This window comes from Artemia franciscana, chromosome 18, assembly GCF_032884065.1.
Source record: "Artemia franciscana chromosome 18, ASM3288406v1, whole genome shotgun sequence".
NCBI lineage: Eukaryota > Metazoa > Arthropoda > Branchiopoda > Anostraca > Artemiidae > Artemia > Artemia franciscana.
In genome coordinates, this window is record NC_088880.1 from 29,312,617 (window position 1) to 29,330,006 (window position 17,390).

The 17,390-nt window shown below is 35.0% G+C and overlaps 1 protein-coding gene across 2 annotated transcripts in view; it reads left to right on the top strand.

Moving 5' to 3' along the window:
- LOC136038846 (uncharacterized) overlaps positions 1 to 17,390 on the top strand; it is a 75,225-nt gene that overhangs the window by 35,676 nt on the left and 22,159 nt on the right. For both annotated transcript variants that reach the window (XM_065722273.1, XM_065722274.1), the window contains exon 4: positions 16,992 to 17,135. In XM_065722273.1, the coding sequence (XP_065578345.1) occupies positions 16,992 to 17,135 (144 nt within the window). The remainder of the gene's footprint in view (positions 1 to 16,991; positions 17,136 to 17,390) is intronic.

Here is a 17,390-nt window from a genome sequence, read left to right on the forward strand (position 1 = left end):
CTGAATTTGGCTTAACACTCTCATTGCTTCTGTAGAACCAGAGGGGTTCACAAGTTCTTCTGGATGACCTTAATCTCAGGGACTGGTGGCCCATCCTTCTGTTAACACTCTCATTTGGCTTAAAAGTCTCTTTTCTTCAGTTGAGAACCTGATTTGAATTCTTCTAGAGTTTGTCATAGCGACACAAAAGTCTGTGTTTCTTTGTGAACTTCCATCCGATTCTGTCGCATGTTTGTTCCGCCAGAAAAAAATTGTGTCGAGATTGACGCAGCAGTGGGAACCAGGGGTAAATCACTAATTCCCGTAGGCTAATCTTGCTCACAACATCCAACCATGATAGGATTGAGGCTGAGATGAAGTATTCGTCCTGGCACTTCTGGCTATATATCCCAATTTTAAGTAAAGGACGAACTCATGGTCTATTTAAGCCAGAGATACTTGGAGACAGATATTCCTCAAAGGCTCCAGCTATGATAGCTTCGAGACTAAGGTAAAGTCTCCAAATCTTACCCTTCTGGCTTTACATCCTAATCTTGTTCAGAAAAGCACCTCTTGGGGGCGTGGGCTACTTATGCTATAGTCTTAAAGCAAATCTGTAAGGGAGTAAATATTTTTCTTGGGTGAAGACTGACGTAACATCAGTTTTAAATGATAAAAAAAAACAGGTTTTGTATTATGGCAAGTGGAAGAGCTGTCTCATAGAGGAACCATTACAAGTTCTTTTTTCGCTCATACTTTTTCATATTGAACTTTGTAACTCAGCTGAATTACAAAAAAGGACGAAAATATTGCTAAACCAAGGAGTTCGCCTTAAGTATGATCCATTCTTGCAGCTGAAAGACAATAACTTGTGGAGATGTTTTTTGTAACTTAAATAGCCCTGAAAGGGACAAATAAGGTATTCCAGCAAAATTTACTTGGTAGCTAAACTCGAATTAATCACAAACATTTTTCAATTCATTATTATTATTCAATATAAAAAAGATTTGCAAAAAAAGGATGTAAACATGTTGCCAGGCACAGATTGTTCTGATGCCATTTATTCGCAGTCGAGGCACACATGTGAGGAGGCTGACTATTGCACAGCTTCTAACAGCTGTATTTACACAGCTTGTATTGCACAGCTGTGTTTAAGAGTCATCGACCTATGGTACGTAGAAATATTTAGAATTACGCAGAGTAAGGAAAGTGCTAAAAATTTTAATGCGTCAGAACTTTGCGTAGTTTTCTGGTCTTCCAGAAACGAAAATAGAGTTAGTAGTTCGTCATTGGTCCTGAAATGCTTTACTTATTAATTAATCGTATTAATCATTATTAACTCATTAGAACCATAGCTAAGGCGTGAAAAAAGCACAAACTATGTCAATCCACAAAAAGGAGGATAAAGAAGGAAGATATGTTTCCCCTGCTGAGATAGACTTGGATTATTATTTTGAATAGATCGGAAGAACAGAGTTTGAATAAGAGTCTGCAAAGTGTTATATCTTATTAGTGTTATGACCGAGGAGAAATATCCTGTAATATCCCTAGGACCCAGATTTCTCAACTGTCCTTATAATATCCCTATAAATAGGAAAGAGTGCACGAGGGTGGTCTCCTGGCCAGTCCCCCCGTAATATCCTAATTTTGGGCACTTCTTATTCAAATTGTGAAATTTTTATCATTTCTTTACCCCCAACCCCCCATAATATGTACTTTCCTGTTTGGTACCCAACCCTACATGTATACTAAACAAAATAATCCTTGAATGATGCCGTTTTCAAAACAGTGATATTACCATATCCTCATATGAAAAATGCAGTTTCCAGGTAATTCGAAGAAATAATTACAGTAGCTTGACGTTTTGGGTGAAGATGGCATCCTGATATATTTGTCTGTTGGTTGACATTGGTTGTTTTGATATTTTGTTTGACATTGACATTTTGCTTTGTTCGTACAGTGTAGTTATGATAGCACATATTTTTCGCAGATTGAAGTTAGACACCTACTGCTTCGCTATTAGTTCTGCTTGATCGAGTTTTAACATCTGAAAAATATTTAACATACATCCCTAATTAATCTTTATTCCAATGTTTTCCCCTTTCTTTTATTTTTTAAAATAATACACCCATTTTTGCCTTTTTTCGGGGATTATCCCACCCCCATTGTCTTGGCCTTCTAAATAAATTCCCGTGTACGTGTCAGGTAAGAATGAGTAAATGTTAGATAAATCATTCAGGGGCGTATCTAGAGCAAAATCTTGGGGAAAAGACAATGCGACAAGGGTGCCAATAAGTAAAATCTTGGGGGGGGGGGTAATGTGACAAAGATAACAATAATTCATCAAATTTACAAATTTAATAAAACAAAGAATGAAAAAAAAAGAGAAAGAGGGTCCATAAAAAACTTGGGCGGGTCAAGGCTCCCCACCCCCTGGATCAGCCAGTGAGAGCAGTCTTTTAGAAAAATCTTATTAAGTACCTCAAAACTTATTTATGTTGTGCGATTCTCGTGAGAACCATCGGTCCCTGCACGCATCAATTCACGTGGAATTTAGAAATTCTATTGACGACATTTGTGGTTTTGATCCTTCTATTTTTCTCTCCAACATGTTTGATTTCTATGTTTTATCTTTGACGTATCTTGGGGGCCACAGAAAAGAGCAGAGGGCTCCAGCCTTACCCTTAGAACCTGCACTTTTTTATTTAATTTTTTTTCTGGCAAAAATCTTTTTTCCAAACAATGAAAAATCTGAAAGCTTGCCTCTCACATGCAGGAAAAGGGGGACTAGATTTTGATAAATATCCTGCAATTTTATCTTCATTAAAAACAGCCTAGCCTCCTCCCCTACACATTGGTTAATTGGCGTCGGTGGTCACTAGAGAACTGTCTGCGACTACCCTTGTTTGTAAACATGACACGTGTTTTTTATTTCTCAAGTTTTAAGTCACGTGCTTTTTCGAACATGCTGGAAGAATAATGTTTCAGTTATTGCTTACGTTTACTGTTTTTGACATAGTCGAATAAAAATGAATTTATTTATCCTTGGAATTTTAAATAAGGTCACTTTCAGACTAAACAAATCACGTTCAGTCATTATCAGCATTTTTTCTTAAAAAATAGGATATGAATATATAATTAAAATAAGATTATAAATATAGGATGTGCAATTACTAAAACAACCAGATGATATTAATTTTTTTACTCTTTGAATATTTTTGGGTATGACAAAAAATTTACGCAAGACTAGAATATTAATCTAACGTTGTCTATTGAAAATTAAAGAGAATTAGCTGATAGACTATCACGAAAATATTACCAAGAGTAACTATTCCAGGGTATTATGGGATTTACAACTTGTTTTACTACTATGTTTGGCTTGTGACACAAAAAAAAGTGACAAACCATAATTTTACGGGGTACAATCATAATTTTAGCGGGGAGGTTGATTTTTTTTTTTTGCAGGAGAGTAGGCTGAAACTATGAACAAATTGCATTGGAGCCTAAACTGTTTTACAAGGTTCTTCTGAGCAGAACAACAATCAATATATTTGGGGGAGGAGAGGGGGAGAGGGGGTCAACTGACCCAAAGAAACTTTCAAGTTACACGGCACTGGAGGACAATGTAGAAAATTGTAATATTCATAGTTTTTTTGTTGTCACAAAAGACTCACAAAGAGTCTTTTGTGACAAAATCACAAAGAGTTGTTGTTGTCGTCTGTATTGGGAAAACTTAGGTAAACTTATGGCCTACTAGTCGGGGTGAAAGATCGTTTTGATAAACAAACACTTGCTATATATAATTTATAATTCAATGTTTGCACCTCCTGTATTTTTCATTGTTCCATTTTTTAAATTTTTAAGTAAAAGTAATAAAAAGCGTATCTGCGTGTACTTTTTCTGGTTTTGTAAATATTTTCTTGGAATTCCACTATGTTTCAAAAATAGGTATATTATACGAAAATTCGGAATATTTGATATTATTGTTAAAATGGATCAACAATACGACTGATTTCTAAGAGAATCTAGAGAAAATAGAATACATTTTCCCCTTAATTGTCTTGTTTAATGGAAAAATAGTTTTGTCTCCATAGTTTTAATATAACACCTATTTATTCGTAATGTATTATGAGTGTTTGTGCGTTAGGTTTTATAGGTGTTTTCAGTGTTGTGCACTAATGACCTATCATAAGCTATTTATTACATATTTATGATTTATTATGATTATTATGAGCTATTTGTTGTCGTCCTTTTCGTTAGCAATATTATATTTTCACTTTTCTTTTCATTTATTCCCTATACTCTCTGTGTGCACCCATGTATGTATAGAGGGCATAAATAAATTATTATTATTATTATTATTAAAGCATTAGTAGAAATATAGGTAATTACCTATTTTAAAAGTTTTTATAGCGTAAAGATTTAATTGAGCTAATTTCTGTTCTCTATAAGATTTCATCTTACTGGCTACTTTGAGTTGAATTTGTTGAACTGATTAATTGGTTTTTAAGCCGGTCTCTGGAGTTGCCTTGAAGAAGTATTAACATGGTTAATTCTATGAAAAGTTAAAATCAGAAAAATGTATCGCGATAAACCCCAGAATTTCCAGGCAAAATGGAACCATCCCTGGCTTAAATATTTCTACAGTTCTAGATTGTGTACTTTCCATGTTGTGTTTTAAATTTCTCTCCGTTTTTCTTCTCTTTTTTTATTTCCTTGTACTCCGTTTTGTTCCATGTGAAAAATACGATTAGTAAATATTTTACTTACTTACTTACTTAGTATATCAGAGGCTGGCGGTGAGGGACACAGGCCAATATTACGCTTCTATGGGGCATTATTTTACCTTTAGTTTAGACTATAGACTATTTTTGAATTGAAAAGGGAATAGTTGTGGGAAAAGTCAACTCATGGCCCAATTGTAAAAAAAGCTAAGACAGATTGTACAATTAAATGGGCATCAAGTCAAGGTTAATTGTAGCCCTTTGATTGCCGTTGTTACTGTCTCCCACTTATGCTACACCTTCCATGCATGTCACTACACAATGCCGAATTAGAGTCAACCTTGTTGGAGGTTTTAAATTAAGACGTATCAATTCAAAAATAGGCTACATACAGCGTGGGCTATAGTGAGCGTCTAGCGTTTTATCTTACACGCCATCAGCAAAGGCTTCACAACCCTAAGATGTTTGAAGCAAGCAAAACTGGCTATTGAGATCTGCTTCTGTATTGCTACCATTAATGCAGGGGGCCATTAGCCCCCTGCCTGGGCAGTTCACCCGCTTGCTTCGGGGGCAGTTCACCCGCTTGCTTAATACTAAGCGTTTTTAACACGATCTGTTTTCTTTTCATGGAATAAATCTAGAATGAAACACTTTAATTTAGGTCTAAATTTGGTAAGAAAAGATGTTTTTCAAATGAAAGTAAAGAGCGACGCTATGTCGCTCACTTACTCAGTATATGAGGAAGTCTCTCTACCTCAAGCCCCCGCTCTTTATGCTAAAGTTTTATAGTGCTTTACTTGTAAATATTCGTAAAAGGAAGAATATAGTTAAGGGTAATTGCAAATATTTCATTTACTGATAGCCTTTTAAAAATTACAAGTTTTTGAACTTGTAATTTTTGTAAATTTTGTAAATTTACAAAATTTGTAAATGTTGTGTAATTTCAAAAATTGAAGTTTTTATTCTTTCAAGCAAATGCCTGCTGATGAGTTCTTACATCCGTGAGGTATTGACCATTAGGGGACAAAGTTAAGACTTTAGCACAAAGAGCAGGGGGTTGAGAAGAACAAAAAACGCTTCATATACAACCAAGTCTCTCTTAAATATTAGGGTGGCTACTGCTTATTTCTTCAACCCTTATTTTTTATCATAAATAATTCCATATTTATTTTCACATATAATAGACATTCATATAAAATTGACCTTATTATGTTCAAGTCTATTATATGTGTAACAATCTGTTGTTACCCCGGGGGTGTTGAGAGAAGGTGATTGTCTTTTTTCCTTTCATTATTATTTTAACTAGTGTAGGATGCTTCTAGAAACATTTATGTAGTTTTTTTTTATTATTATTTTTAATTTAGGAACTAAATAGGAATGTTTATGTGTTAACATCTACGCGCTAGCAAAATTTGAATTTTTCCCTAGCGTAGTGATTTATATCTGTAATAGATTATATTTTTGTTTATTATTTAAATAAAAGTAAAAAAAAGTCAAAAGAATACTTATCAACTCTAAAATAGTGCCCCTTTTATACCATGAAAATTCAAAATTTTGTCCATCGCCTTCATGTTTTTCAGAGGAATTTATTCGAATAGATATTATAACGCATGTGTCCCCCATGGATTCCGGCAGAGGGGGAGATAGTAGGTCAATAGCCCCTGGGGGTGTTCATACTTATACTTCAAATTTTTCTGCAATAAGAGGGAGGCAATGAACCCTCAGCACCCATATTATATAGTTAGTCTGAAAGTATTCCTCAGAATGAAGGTAGATTAGAGGCTCAATTCTACCCCTCTTTCTATATTCATCTGAATGTTCACTTAATGTTTGTACGAAACATTTCGTTAAAACTTTTGCGCATAAAAATGGACTTTTTGAGGCTTCGGTCACTACCCCCCTCCCCCAAACACAAACACAACGATCCGTCAACCCTCCTTTAAAAAAGCTACAATACACCGCTCTGCTTAATGAGGCCTGAAATAAAGTAACTCAATAAAATGAAGGTTTAAATGCTAATCTACGTTTACCGTTGGCTACATGCAATTTCAAATCTAATATATGCAGTTCTTTGACAAATCTTAATCCACCGGTTATTTCAATATGTTCATAAAACCATATTTTAACCCTCTTAGGATCAAAATTACTGTTTTCTGTAACAAAATGGCCGAATTTGTCATACTTCTGGGTTTTGTTTGTTAAAAAGGGCAGTAGAAATCTCCATTTTCGTTTAATCCACCGTTTATTTCAGTATGTTCATAAAACCATATTTTAACCCTCTTACAATCAAAAATTATCGTTTTCTGTGGTAAAATGGCCGAATCTGCCATACTTCTGGGTTTTGTTTGTTAAAAAGAGTACTGGAAATCTCCTTTTTCTTTTAATTCATCGGTTATTTCAATATGTTCATAAAACCATATTTTAACCCTCTTAGGATCAAAATTACCGTTTTCTGTAACAGAATGGCCGAATTTGCCATACTTCTTGGGTTTGTTTGTTAAAAAGGGCACTAGAAATCTCCATTTTCTTTTAATCCATCGGTTATTTCAATATGTTCATAAAACCATATTTTAGCCCTCTTAGGATCAAAATTACCGTTTTCTGTAATAAAATGGTCGAATTTGTCATACTTCTGAGTTTTGTTTATTGAAAAGGACACTAGAAATCTCCATTTTCATTTAACTAAGTGTTCTCCTTACACCCTAGGATTGTTAATTGGACGTAACCACCCCTGGTAAAAAAAAAAAAAAAAAAAAAAAAAAAAAAAAAAAAAAAAAAAAAAAAAAAAAAAAAAAAAAAAAAAAAACGATAACAACAAGCAAATAACCACGCATCCGCAAACACCCTACTTGAAAAAAAAAACTGGATTTAATCTACTTTAAACTGCAATTGTCATCCGGGTGCCTTCCATTATTGGTAGTGTTTTCCCAATTATTAGAAAATTAGGCAAATATTAATGGGTTCATAACTTTAGGTGGATAACGTTGAACCTAATGAATTTTCAACTTAAAAAGTCGACGCTTGTAGTGTATATTTATTCTTATTATTATTTTGATTATTATTTTTTTTTTATTCTTGCTTTTTTATTATTTATTCTTTTATTATTCTCTTTTATTATTATTCTCTTTTATTTTATTCTTATTTTTAAAATTTTTATATGCATTTTTTTATTATTTATATCTATTATTTTTATTATTATTTATATATTTATTTATATATTTATTTTGGAGTTTCGTTTACTATCAGCACGAGTCGCAGCATATTTACAGTTTTTTAACAATAAATAGCACCTGTAAAACAAAACACCAACTAACTGTTATTACTCAAAGGAGGGACATACCAAGGGACTTTTGGGCCTTGATGTCGAGAAATAATACAATCTTCTTGGCACCTCCAACGTACCAAGAAGGCACCAAGGCACCTCCAAAATTGATTCATAAATCCATTTTTATGTACTGTGGATCTTACCACATGTAAAAATAAATATATGAAAGCCTTAAATCATGCTTTGATGTTTGCAGTACTCCTGCATTCTAATTCACATTGTATACCATTTCAGGACAAAATCCACAATTCCAAAAACACAACAAAAAACACCTATTCAAGAAAAAAACGCAAACAGAATAGTTAAAACTATTTTTATGTTTTGGCGGTTAAAACTGCGAAAATAAGCCGCTAAAAGTAGACAAATTACAAGAACAAAAACGTACTGAAAAACTATAATATTCTCACGATTTCGTCTTGGGTGGAGGTGCACCCTCCCAATATGTACGTGTCCGACTGTTTATAATTGCCGTTAAAAATATAGTACTCTCTTTTTATTCTCTGCATGTTTTGTTTGGATAAAGAAAAATAAAAGATAACGAAATATTAGCTATGGCCTTTAATATTTGCAAAATATATTACATCAGCATATTTGGTGCCAGAAATTTCCTAGGAAATGGAGCTGTAAAAACCAACACGTTTTGCAATAATATGATGGTTCAAGATAGTAAATATTTTTATCCTTTATATTTTACCGATTGTATTTTTGTCCGAATTGTTTACTGAGTTTTCTTTTTCCAATAGGCATTAACAATGTTGAACTCCAAATTCCAAGACAATTAATGTTCTTGTCAACTCTTTATTGGAAAACATGTCTCGCATTGTTTATTTTATCTGGAATCTGAACTTTTTCTTTGTTTTATCTAAATGTTTTATGTTATCATCAAAAGTTCAATGACACTTAAACTAAAATTAAAATAAAAAACAAGTTATTTCAACTAAAAGTAAGGAGCATCATTAAAACTCAAAACAGAAATAATTTCGTATGTGACGGGGTCGCCCGCCTTCTTGATACCTTGCTTTTTACGCTAAAGTCTATTTTATTACTTTTGACAAACTTCATATTCTATTTCAAAGATCCTTGTGTTTCAGGAGTCGTTCTTAAAAATTGGGACAAACAGTCAAACTCCGCGTAAAGAACAATTTATCGAGGGGGGGGGGGGCGACTCCTTTCATGATACAGATTTTTTCAAAAATGAAAAGGGTTTTTCAAAATCTGAGGGGGAGGAGGCCTTTTGTTTTTTCAATTTTCTCAATAAAAATACGAAAAATCAGCATTTTTTAAATTTAGGTGGGGGGGTCTATTTGCCCCCAGCCTCTCCCTCACCCTATTTGTAGTCCTGTTCTTTATGCGACACATATTCTCTCATATAAATTAGCAGAGGTGTCCACCACCAAGTTGGCATCAAAATTGGGCTGAAATGCCATTTTGCTTACACAAAAGAAGCACCTTTACATGGACCCTGCACTAATCCATTTTCATGTTAATCTTATCGTCCTATCACTGTTTCTTGTACCTTAAGCAAAGTCCTTGAGTATTTACTTCTCCCTTCTATAACAGATAATATAAATTTTGGAGTTAACCAGTTTGGTTTTCAGCGTGGTCTGGGATGTCAGCATGCCCATAAAGTTCTTTCTACTCTGCTTTCTGATGCTTCCAGGAAGGGCAATGATCTTTATTTTTGTTCTCTAGATCTATCTAAGGCTTTTGATTCTGTAATTCACTCCCAAGCCCTTTTTTCTTTGCGTAAATGTGGAGTGGATGTTTCTATTGTTTCTTTATTAAAATTTTGGTATGGTCATTCTTTCCTTCATGTTAAATCTTCTCCTTCTGATCCTTCTATGTTAAAGATCTCCGTAAGACAAGGTGTGAGACAAGGTGGAGTTTTATCTCCATCAATTTTCAAAATTTGTTTTGCTGATATTTTAAATAGTCTTCCAACAACTTACCTTTTAGTTAGTTCAAATGTCTTGTATCTTGCTTATGCCGACGATATTCTTCTCATTAGTAGAACTAAATATGGGCTTTCGGCTTCTGTTCGTTCTACCTCTACTGCTTTCTCGAATGTAGGTCTAACCCTTAGCCCTGATAAATGTGAATTCCTTCATTTTGGTCCTTCTCCTAACCAATCTTCTAGACTTAATTGTTCTGAATTTAGCGTTCCGTGCTTGACTTCTTTAAGGTGGTTTGGCATTACCCTTACTAACAATTTAGTCTCTTTTCGTAACAAAATTGTTTCTGATGCTAAGGTTAAACTTCAAGTGGGTTATTCTAAAATTTTTGCGAACAGGGGAAATACAACCGCAAAGCCACACAAATTATTCACAAATTTGTTCTTGCTTTTGTGATCACTTGGTTTTATATCTTTCTGGATTGTATCCTGTTTTAAAAAGAAAAGATTTAAAGGCTCTCAAGTCATCTTATTTTCGTTTCCTCCGTTTTTTGTTGTATCTTCCTCCCTGGTACAAGAACAGTGATATGGTAACAAATTTCGGGGCACCAGATTTATTAAATAAACTTAAAGTGCTACACCAGAAACTATCCGACTCGATACATTTTACTATTAACTCTTTTCATGATCTTCTAAAATGTTTTCTACAGTAATTTAATGTGTTATCAGAAGTTGTTTTTGTTTTGTTTTTTGTTTGTTTGTTTTTTTCTGTGTGTTTGTTTTTATACTCCGCTGTTTCAAGTGGGTCACAAATAAATTATTATTATTATTAATCAGAACAGCAAACCTTTCATTTTTCACAGGTTGGGTCATGCATCGGCTCACAGGGGGGGGGGGGGCTTTAAACCCTAGATCTTGATATTTTTATGGCTTTCCCTTTGTTTTGCTATTTCGTATATTAATTATTTATAATATCAGTTTCTTTTGATGTAAGAAAACACCTAAGACATTTTTATTTTTTGCAAATTTTGTTCTTGGAATGTTTCCTTTCCTAGTTTGCAAACATTTTATAACTTGGGCTATTGATATCAAAATGGGTTGTCTGATCTGAGGATAACTAAATAGTTTGAAAAGTTTTGCTCTTTAAAAATAGAAATTGTTAATACCAGAACGAGCTCTTAGGATAATGGGTGACTAAGAATACGCCCCCCCCAACAAACAACTGTTTGTTAAAAATGATAGAAAACACTAAATAGATTTTCAGTTTTTTCTCCAAAATGTGTTATTTCCTTCTTCGGTTGAAAATGTCCTAAAACATTAGGGGCTATTAGTGTCAAAAGGGGTTTGCAGAATTGCAGATAACGAAGGAAACTCTCCCCTATAACAACTGATCTAAAAACAGCTGGTCGTTAAAAAAGTTATAGGAAATGCTACAGACATTTTTAACTGCACCGAAATGCGTCATTTCCTTTCGTCGTTTGGAAATATTGCTAAAAATTGGGATTGTAAATATCAAAACTAATTTATAGGATCATGGATGACTATTTAGAAAAGTATCCCCTGTAAAAACAACTGGTCGTTAAGCGAATTATAGAAACTTGATTTTCCGCTCAAATCTATATTGTGCAACTTCGCCTTTTAAATTGCCTTACCTGGTCTGCAATAAAGCTTGACCATTTAAAAATCAAAACACGTTCCTTAAATACATAAATTTAAGCAATTATTGCTATAACAAGGGCAAGTCTGCTAGTGAAAACGTGCACACAATATAACACATGTCACCCGTATCGGACAAACAGAGTAGTGGCGAGTATATCAGGTGGCAAAGAGTGAGCTACCACTCTTTTTTAAGGCACTAGTTTAGGTGAAAAAAAATCTTACGCTAGGCCCATGCGAAAGAGATGGGAAGATTCGAATCTGCTCCTCCCAAAAAATGTATACTACCACCATTACTACTACAATTAACAACTCACTGCAGCACCAAGTGGCCTGAAGCCAACCCAGCTGCGCACGCACCTCCTCCGTACTGATCTATTCAAAGCATCCCTCTTTACACCCTCCCAAGAAGTTCTAGTATCAGTTCAAAACCTTTCCTTTGACGTCGTCCCATACCATTTGGGGACGATCTGCTTTTCGTTTAGCTCTACACATTGACCGATAAGGACAATCTTTGGCAATCTATCATATATCATTAGCAGAACGTCCCTTAGCCATCTTAACATTTCTCTGATTATAGCCAAAGAAGCGGGATTAAACATGTGAAACAAACTAATGTGCGAATTATATGAAGATTCAAGGCTTTTACTATTTATCCCACAACTACATATATATTCCATATAACTCAACTGCTTTTAGTCGTTTCATCCCCCTCCCATTCCAAATTGACGTCTCACTCAAACAACTTCGCGCATGTATGATTTGGAATACTTTCTGCGCAGAATCTGCACGGAGCTGCCACTCGTTTGGTGTCTTCAAAAAGCATGTGTGAGATTTCTCTTGCTAATAATTAAAGTTTCGCTGGTTTTCCCTGGAGTTGATGTCTCCAGATTAGGTCTGCGGTTTTTTCCTGTTGGTGGAATTATGTACTACTCCCCTGCCTAGCTTGGACTTGATTTGATTTGGACTTGACGAAGCTGGATTTTGTTGTTGTTGTTGTTTTGGTTGGTGACGTGAGTGTATTATGTTAAAAACAATTTTATTGGACGAATTTGTTTATTGTTTTGTTTTTTCCTGGCCTCTGTAGGTGTTTTACGCAAAACCCCGTAGAACTTGTTAAGCACTTATATACACTTTTTTCCCTAGCATAGTGATTTATATCTGTAATAATTTTTATTTTTGTTCATTACGTTAATAAGTCAAGTTATATATTTCTTGTTTTTTCGATAAATTCAATTCATTACAATACGTGCAAATGATCCGCAATGCGTCTTATTTCCTCAGAATCTATCAATCAATAAGTTTGGGCCATTAAAAATGTATACAGGGCTTGTTCAAAGCCCCTTAAATTTGCACGTTATTTGCTTCGATTTGGATTCCCCAACTACAAAAAGCGCACCCAAATCGAATGTATTGTAAGCGATATTGGTTGATTATTGGCACGAATTCGAAGTCATTTTGTTTTTAAACACAAGAAAACGAAAGTTTGTTGTCCACATTTTCATGTCATGCGATTTTATTAGAGTTGGAAACGTCCCAGAAACGTAATACTTCAACGTCACGAAACGTGTAAAACATCTAATAAATAAAAAAAGTTAAATGAGGTATTTCTGTTCTCATTAAATCTGTGCCAAGTCTCACATATAAAAAAATAGACTAATTTCAGTAAAGAAGAAACAGGATTCTGTATGAAACGTGTGGCGGATTAAAAACGTGTTTGTAATATAATGCATCGGAGTCCTTTCATGCATGCATTGATCAACCTTTCCACTAAAAAAAGCTGTTTAGAAACACGAAGCGATTCGCTTTTTCATGGTGATGAATGCATATCGAATATCATTGTTCCATGAACACCGTTGTCATTTTGTTCATATGGGTAACTCGTGCGAAAACTCGTCTGACTGAACTTGCGTTGCCAGATGTTTGACTTAAAGTTGAGCCACCATAAAAGCAAAATGCACAGAAAGCTCCATTTTCTTGTGAAAATACGCCGATTGAACAATTTCCCCCCAAAAAATGTGCCGATCTGAAAAAAAAATGCATAAACGACTCAAAAAAGTGCCAAAATGGCGCAAATGCGCTAATCTGACGATTCTGAACTGAAGAAGCTCTGAATCCAAATTTCAAGGGTGGTTAGCGCAGATCGTGGAGCAATAAACTTTGATCTCTGAGCTATGGGTTCGATGCCAAGGTTTTTGTTTTACAATATATCCCTTTCTTGTTTTATGTTGCGTTTGAATTGAAATAATCGATGTTTTACTGTTTTATGTGTGAACATGGATAAAGAAGTCAACTAAAGACGTCGTCTTTCCTCTTCATAAGTGAGTATTCCAAAAGTTAGCTCTGGCAAGTCTACCTTGTCTTGCCACATGGCCCATGTTTCAAGTTGAACCTTTCAGGGGTAGTTTTCTGGGAGAGGGAGTAGGTTAAGTGAGAATTCGCAAATTGTGCTGGAGGGGAGGGGGGCATTTGCTCTCTGATCTCCACTGAAAAGTATATATTATGTTTTTTCTCTCGTTTATGACTATCATTCGACAAACTTCGTTGCTATTTATCTATAAAGAGTTTTGACGAGCTGTAAGTTACCAATCTGTTACTCCAGGGATTATGCGGTATGTTGCGTTCTCAGGTTGCGGCTCAGTCGGAGACAGGAACCTGAATTCCGGGGCTGAGGGGGCGGGAGGAGATTTACAAAATATTTTTTTCGTTGGGGGGGGGGGTCCAAAAATAGCCTTTAGAAACGCACCAAAAATTTGTTTATATACACTTTTATTACGTTTTTATTATTAAGACAACAAATTCGGGGTGGGGGTGGTTAAACCTCCTATCCCCCTAACAACTGCTCTGCGGACATGTCTTGACGCTAAATTGATAATTTTGTTCAACAATATTTCGGGAATATTAGGTTTTTTAGACTTTTTTGATTTTATAACATGAAATCAAATTCTTCTATACATGAGAGGGCCTCTCACTCCCAAAAACCAACGTTTTTACATTTGCATTCTATCTATGAGAATTCTTGGGTATTTAAAACTAACATTAAAGAAGAAAGCTGTTGTCTCTTTAGTGCTCAAATTACGTGCTTAGTCCAAATAAATTCCTCCAAAGGGAGTAAGTTCAGAGGTTAAATTCTCCTCCTTAAATATTCGAAGAACCAATAATGAGAAGGTTTCAAAATTTGACCCTATAGATACGTTTCGAAGCTTAAGATATCTCTTTCTCCTCCCCACTAAAGACCCGCTGATATCCCCCTTAAGATAGGGTGGGCAACTACTTTATATAATTTTAGTTTTGTTTAATGAAGTATCAATAATATATATTAAGCGTTCTTTTATATGGTCCTTCTCAGCCCAAAATTGGTGTTTCACGGTGCAACAAGGCGGAAAACCACATTTCGCTGCGGTATTATCTCTTCTAATGGTTAATTATAAAAAGTGTTTTCAAATGAAAGTAAGCAGCAACATCATTAGTTAAAAAGAACAAAAATTGTTATGCAAATGATGGGGTTGTCCCCTCCTCAATACCTCGTTCTTGAGGTTAAAGTTTATTTTTACACCCTTTAAAGACGATTATTATTTTGATTAAACGGTATTTTTGTTTTAGTAGTCATTCTTAAAGAGTTCGGATAAAAAGTCAGACTTTGGCGTAAAGAACGAGTTATTAAGGAGGTGTGACCCCCCTCATCTACACAATAGTTTCTGTTTGTTTTCCGTATCCACCTCCATGGGAAATTCCATACCCCCACGGAGGCTCTCTCCATAGAAAGTTCTTCCTGCATGAAGTACCCCTCTTCCCCAGCCAAAGAAATTCACCTTAGACAATTCCATTCTACCTGAAAATCCCCTCCCCTTGGAAAATGCCTTGCGAATAATTCCAGGTGAAAAATTTTTCTTAGCGCAGTTTCATTTGAAAAAGACTTTAATTTCTGATTGATTTTATGACCTTGCCGGAAATCCCCTCCTCTGTTGAAGAGTTTTCCCGCAAACACCCATATAGGAAAGAATATAGCAAATAGGAAAGAAAGGATTTGAAGGGGGGCTAGTCGGCCTCCAATCTTATTAGTCACTTAAGTTGGGTACTAGACCTTTTAATTTCCGTTTGAATAAGCCCTTTCCCGATATTCTTCGAGTATTGGTTCGATAGGATCATCCCTGGGAAAAAAAAAGCAAACAACAAACAAATAAACACGCATCTGTGATCTTTCTTCTGGCAAAAAACAAAGTTTTGGTTATTATTTAGCCATTTCGCTCCTCAATTACATTTTGTTACCACGAACTGTTTGAAAAGACTACTAGAGCTTAAAATTTTTTATTAATTGCCTCTCCATTTGCACACTGGTTTGACTCTACATTTAAATGAAAAAATAAATAAGATCCTTGAGAGCCATTGCTTGCGTATAGGATGTCGGATCGACGGTTCAAATGCTAAGTCTTTTTTTTATAGGGACTAGTACCAAGCCTGTTGCCCAAACTTTCTGCAGCGGGGGGTCAATCCCTGGGCCATGTATTGCCAAACAGAGCAAAAATTCACTCTGCCGCTATGGGGTTCAAAGTAAATGCTCTGGAAAAAAAAAATCTTGGCAAAAACGTTACTAGTGGATCTGTTTTACGTTCTCAGACATGCTGAATTTTATGGCATGATTTTCATCCTTATTATAACTGTTTTTGTGTGGCTCCACTTGCATAAAATTAGCAAAACACTTCGAAGTATGTTAATGGTAGAACAAAGGACGTTGTTTTGATGGACAACCAAAGGGTTTAATTATGGAATACAAAGCAACTGTGAACAATTAGATCTGGAGTTAATCCTTTCACTGCCCACAGAGGGACATGATTCACAAAGCTTGCAAAATATAACACGTATAGGAAATAATGTTTTTGTCAAACCTTGAGTTCCCTCCTGGGAAAAAGTTTTTACGGCTTGTCCGTGTAAAAAAAAAATTCAATTAACACCCAAATGCTCAAAGCCATTCAGTTTTTCCAAAACACAATGGAAGTCTAGACTATTCAGCCCCCTTTAAAATGACTCCCCATGCAAAGGATAACAGATGGTCTAGAAATGTCAAGTTTAAATTAATTTCATTATTGCAGCTATAGGTTCAAGCTAGTAAAGAAGTCCGTAGTTACCAAAATGGTATTTGAAATAACTTTTCAAATGCAAAAGAACCACGAGTTGACATCGATTCAGGAACGGTATTTCAATGCAGCTCCTATGACTTATAAGCTATAACTTACTCAGGAAAAATTTATAAGCTTACCTAAACGACTTAATCTATTTGCAAGAAATGATATCACAAAGAAAACATAAAATTGAGCTCATTAAGCCTCCCCGTTCATTGCCATGATATCATGTTGAATCAAGTGTCTAGAATTCTCCTTCAAAATGATCATTTTTTATATATAGTTTTTCATTGCAGCTCCCATAACTAGTGCTATGTGCTTACGATTTTCGTGTAGAAGCGTTGTGTTCGCCGGAGGACTCTGCAGCTGCTTAGGACTTACGTTGAGTTTCTTTGCGACGTCTCTCGAACATCTTTGTCTTACTATTGGAGTCCTAGTTGGTTAGTACAGCCTGCCCTTGTTTAATTCCTTTTTCTATTTTTCTCTTATTATAGGTTTTTAGCTTAACATCAAAGCAAATGCCTTTCAAATAAATATTACTAATAACAGCTCCTTGCAGAACTTAGCCACTCGATGCCAAAATTGCGAGGCATGCTCTTTCCATTTTTATCCATTCAAAGCCTCACCCCTTACCCTCTCTGGTGTAATTAAACTCTCTTAAAGAATCTTATGATGACATTTTCCCTCCACCTTCT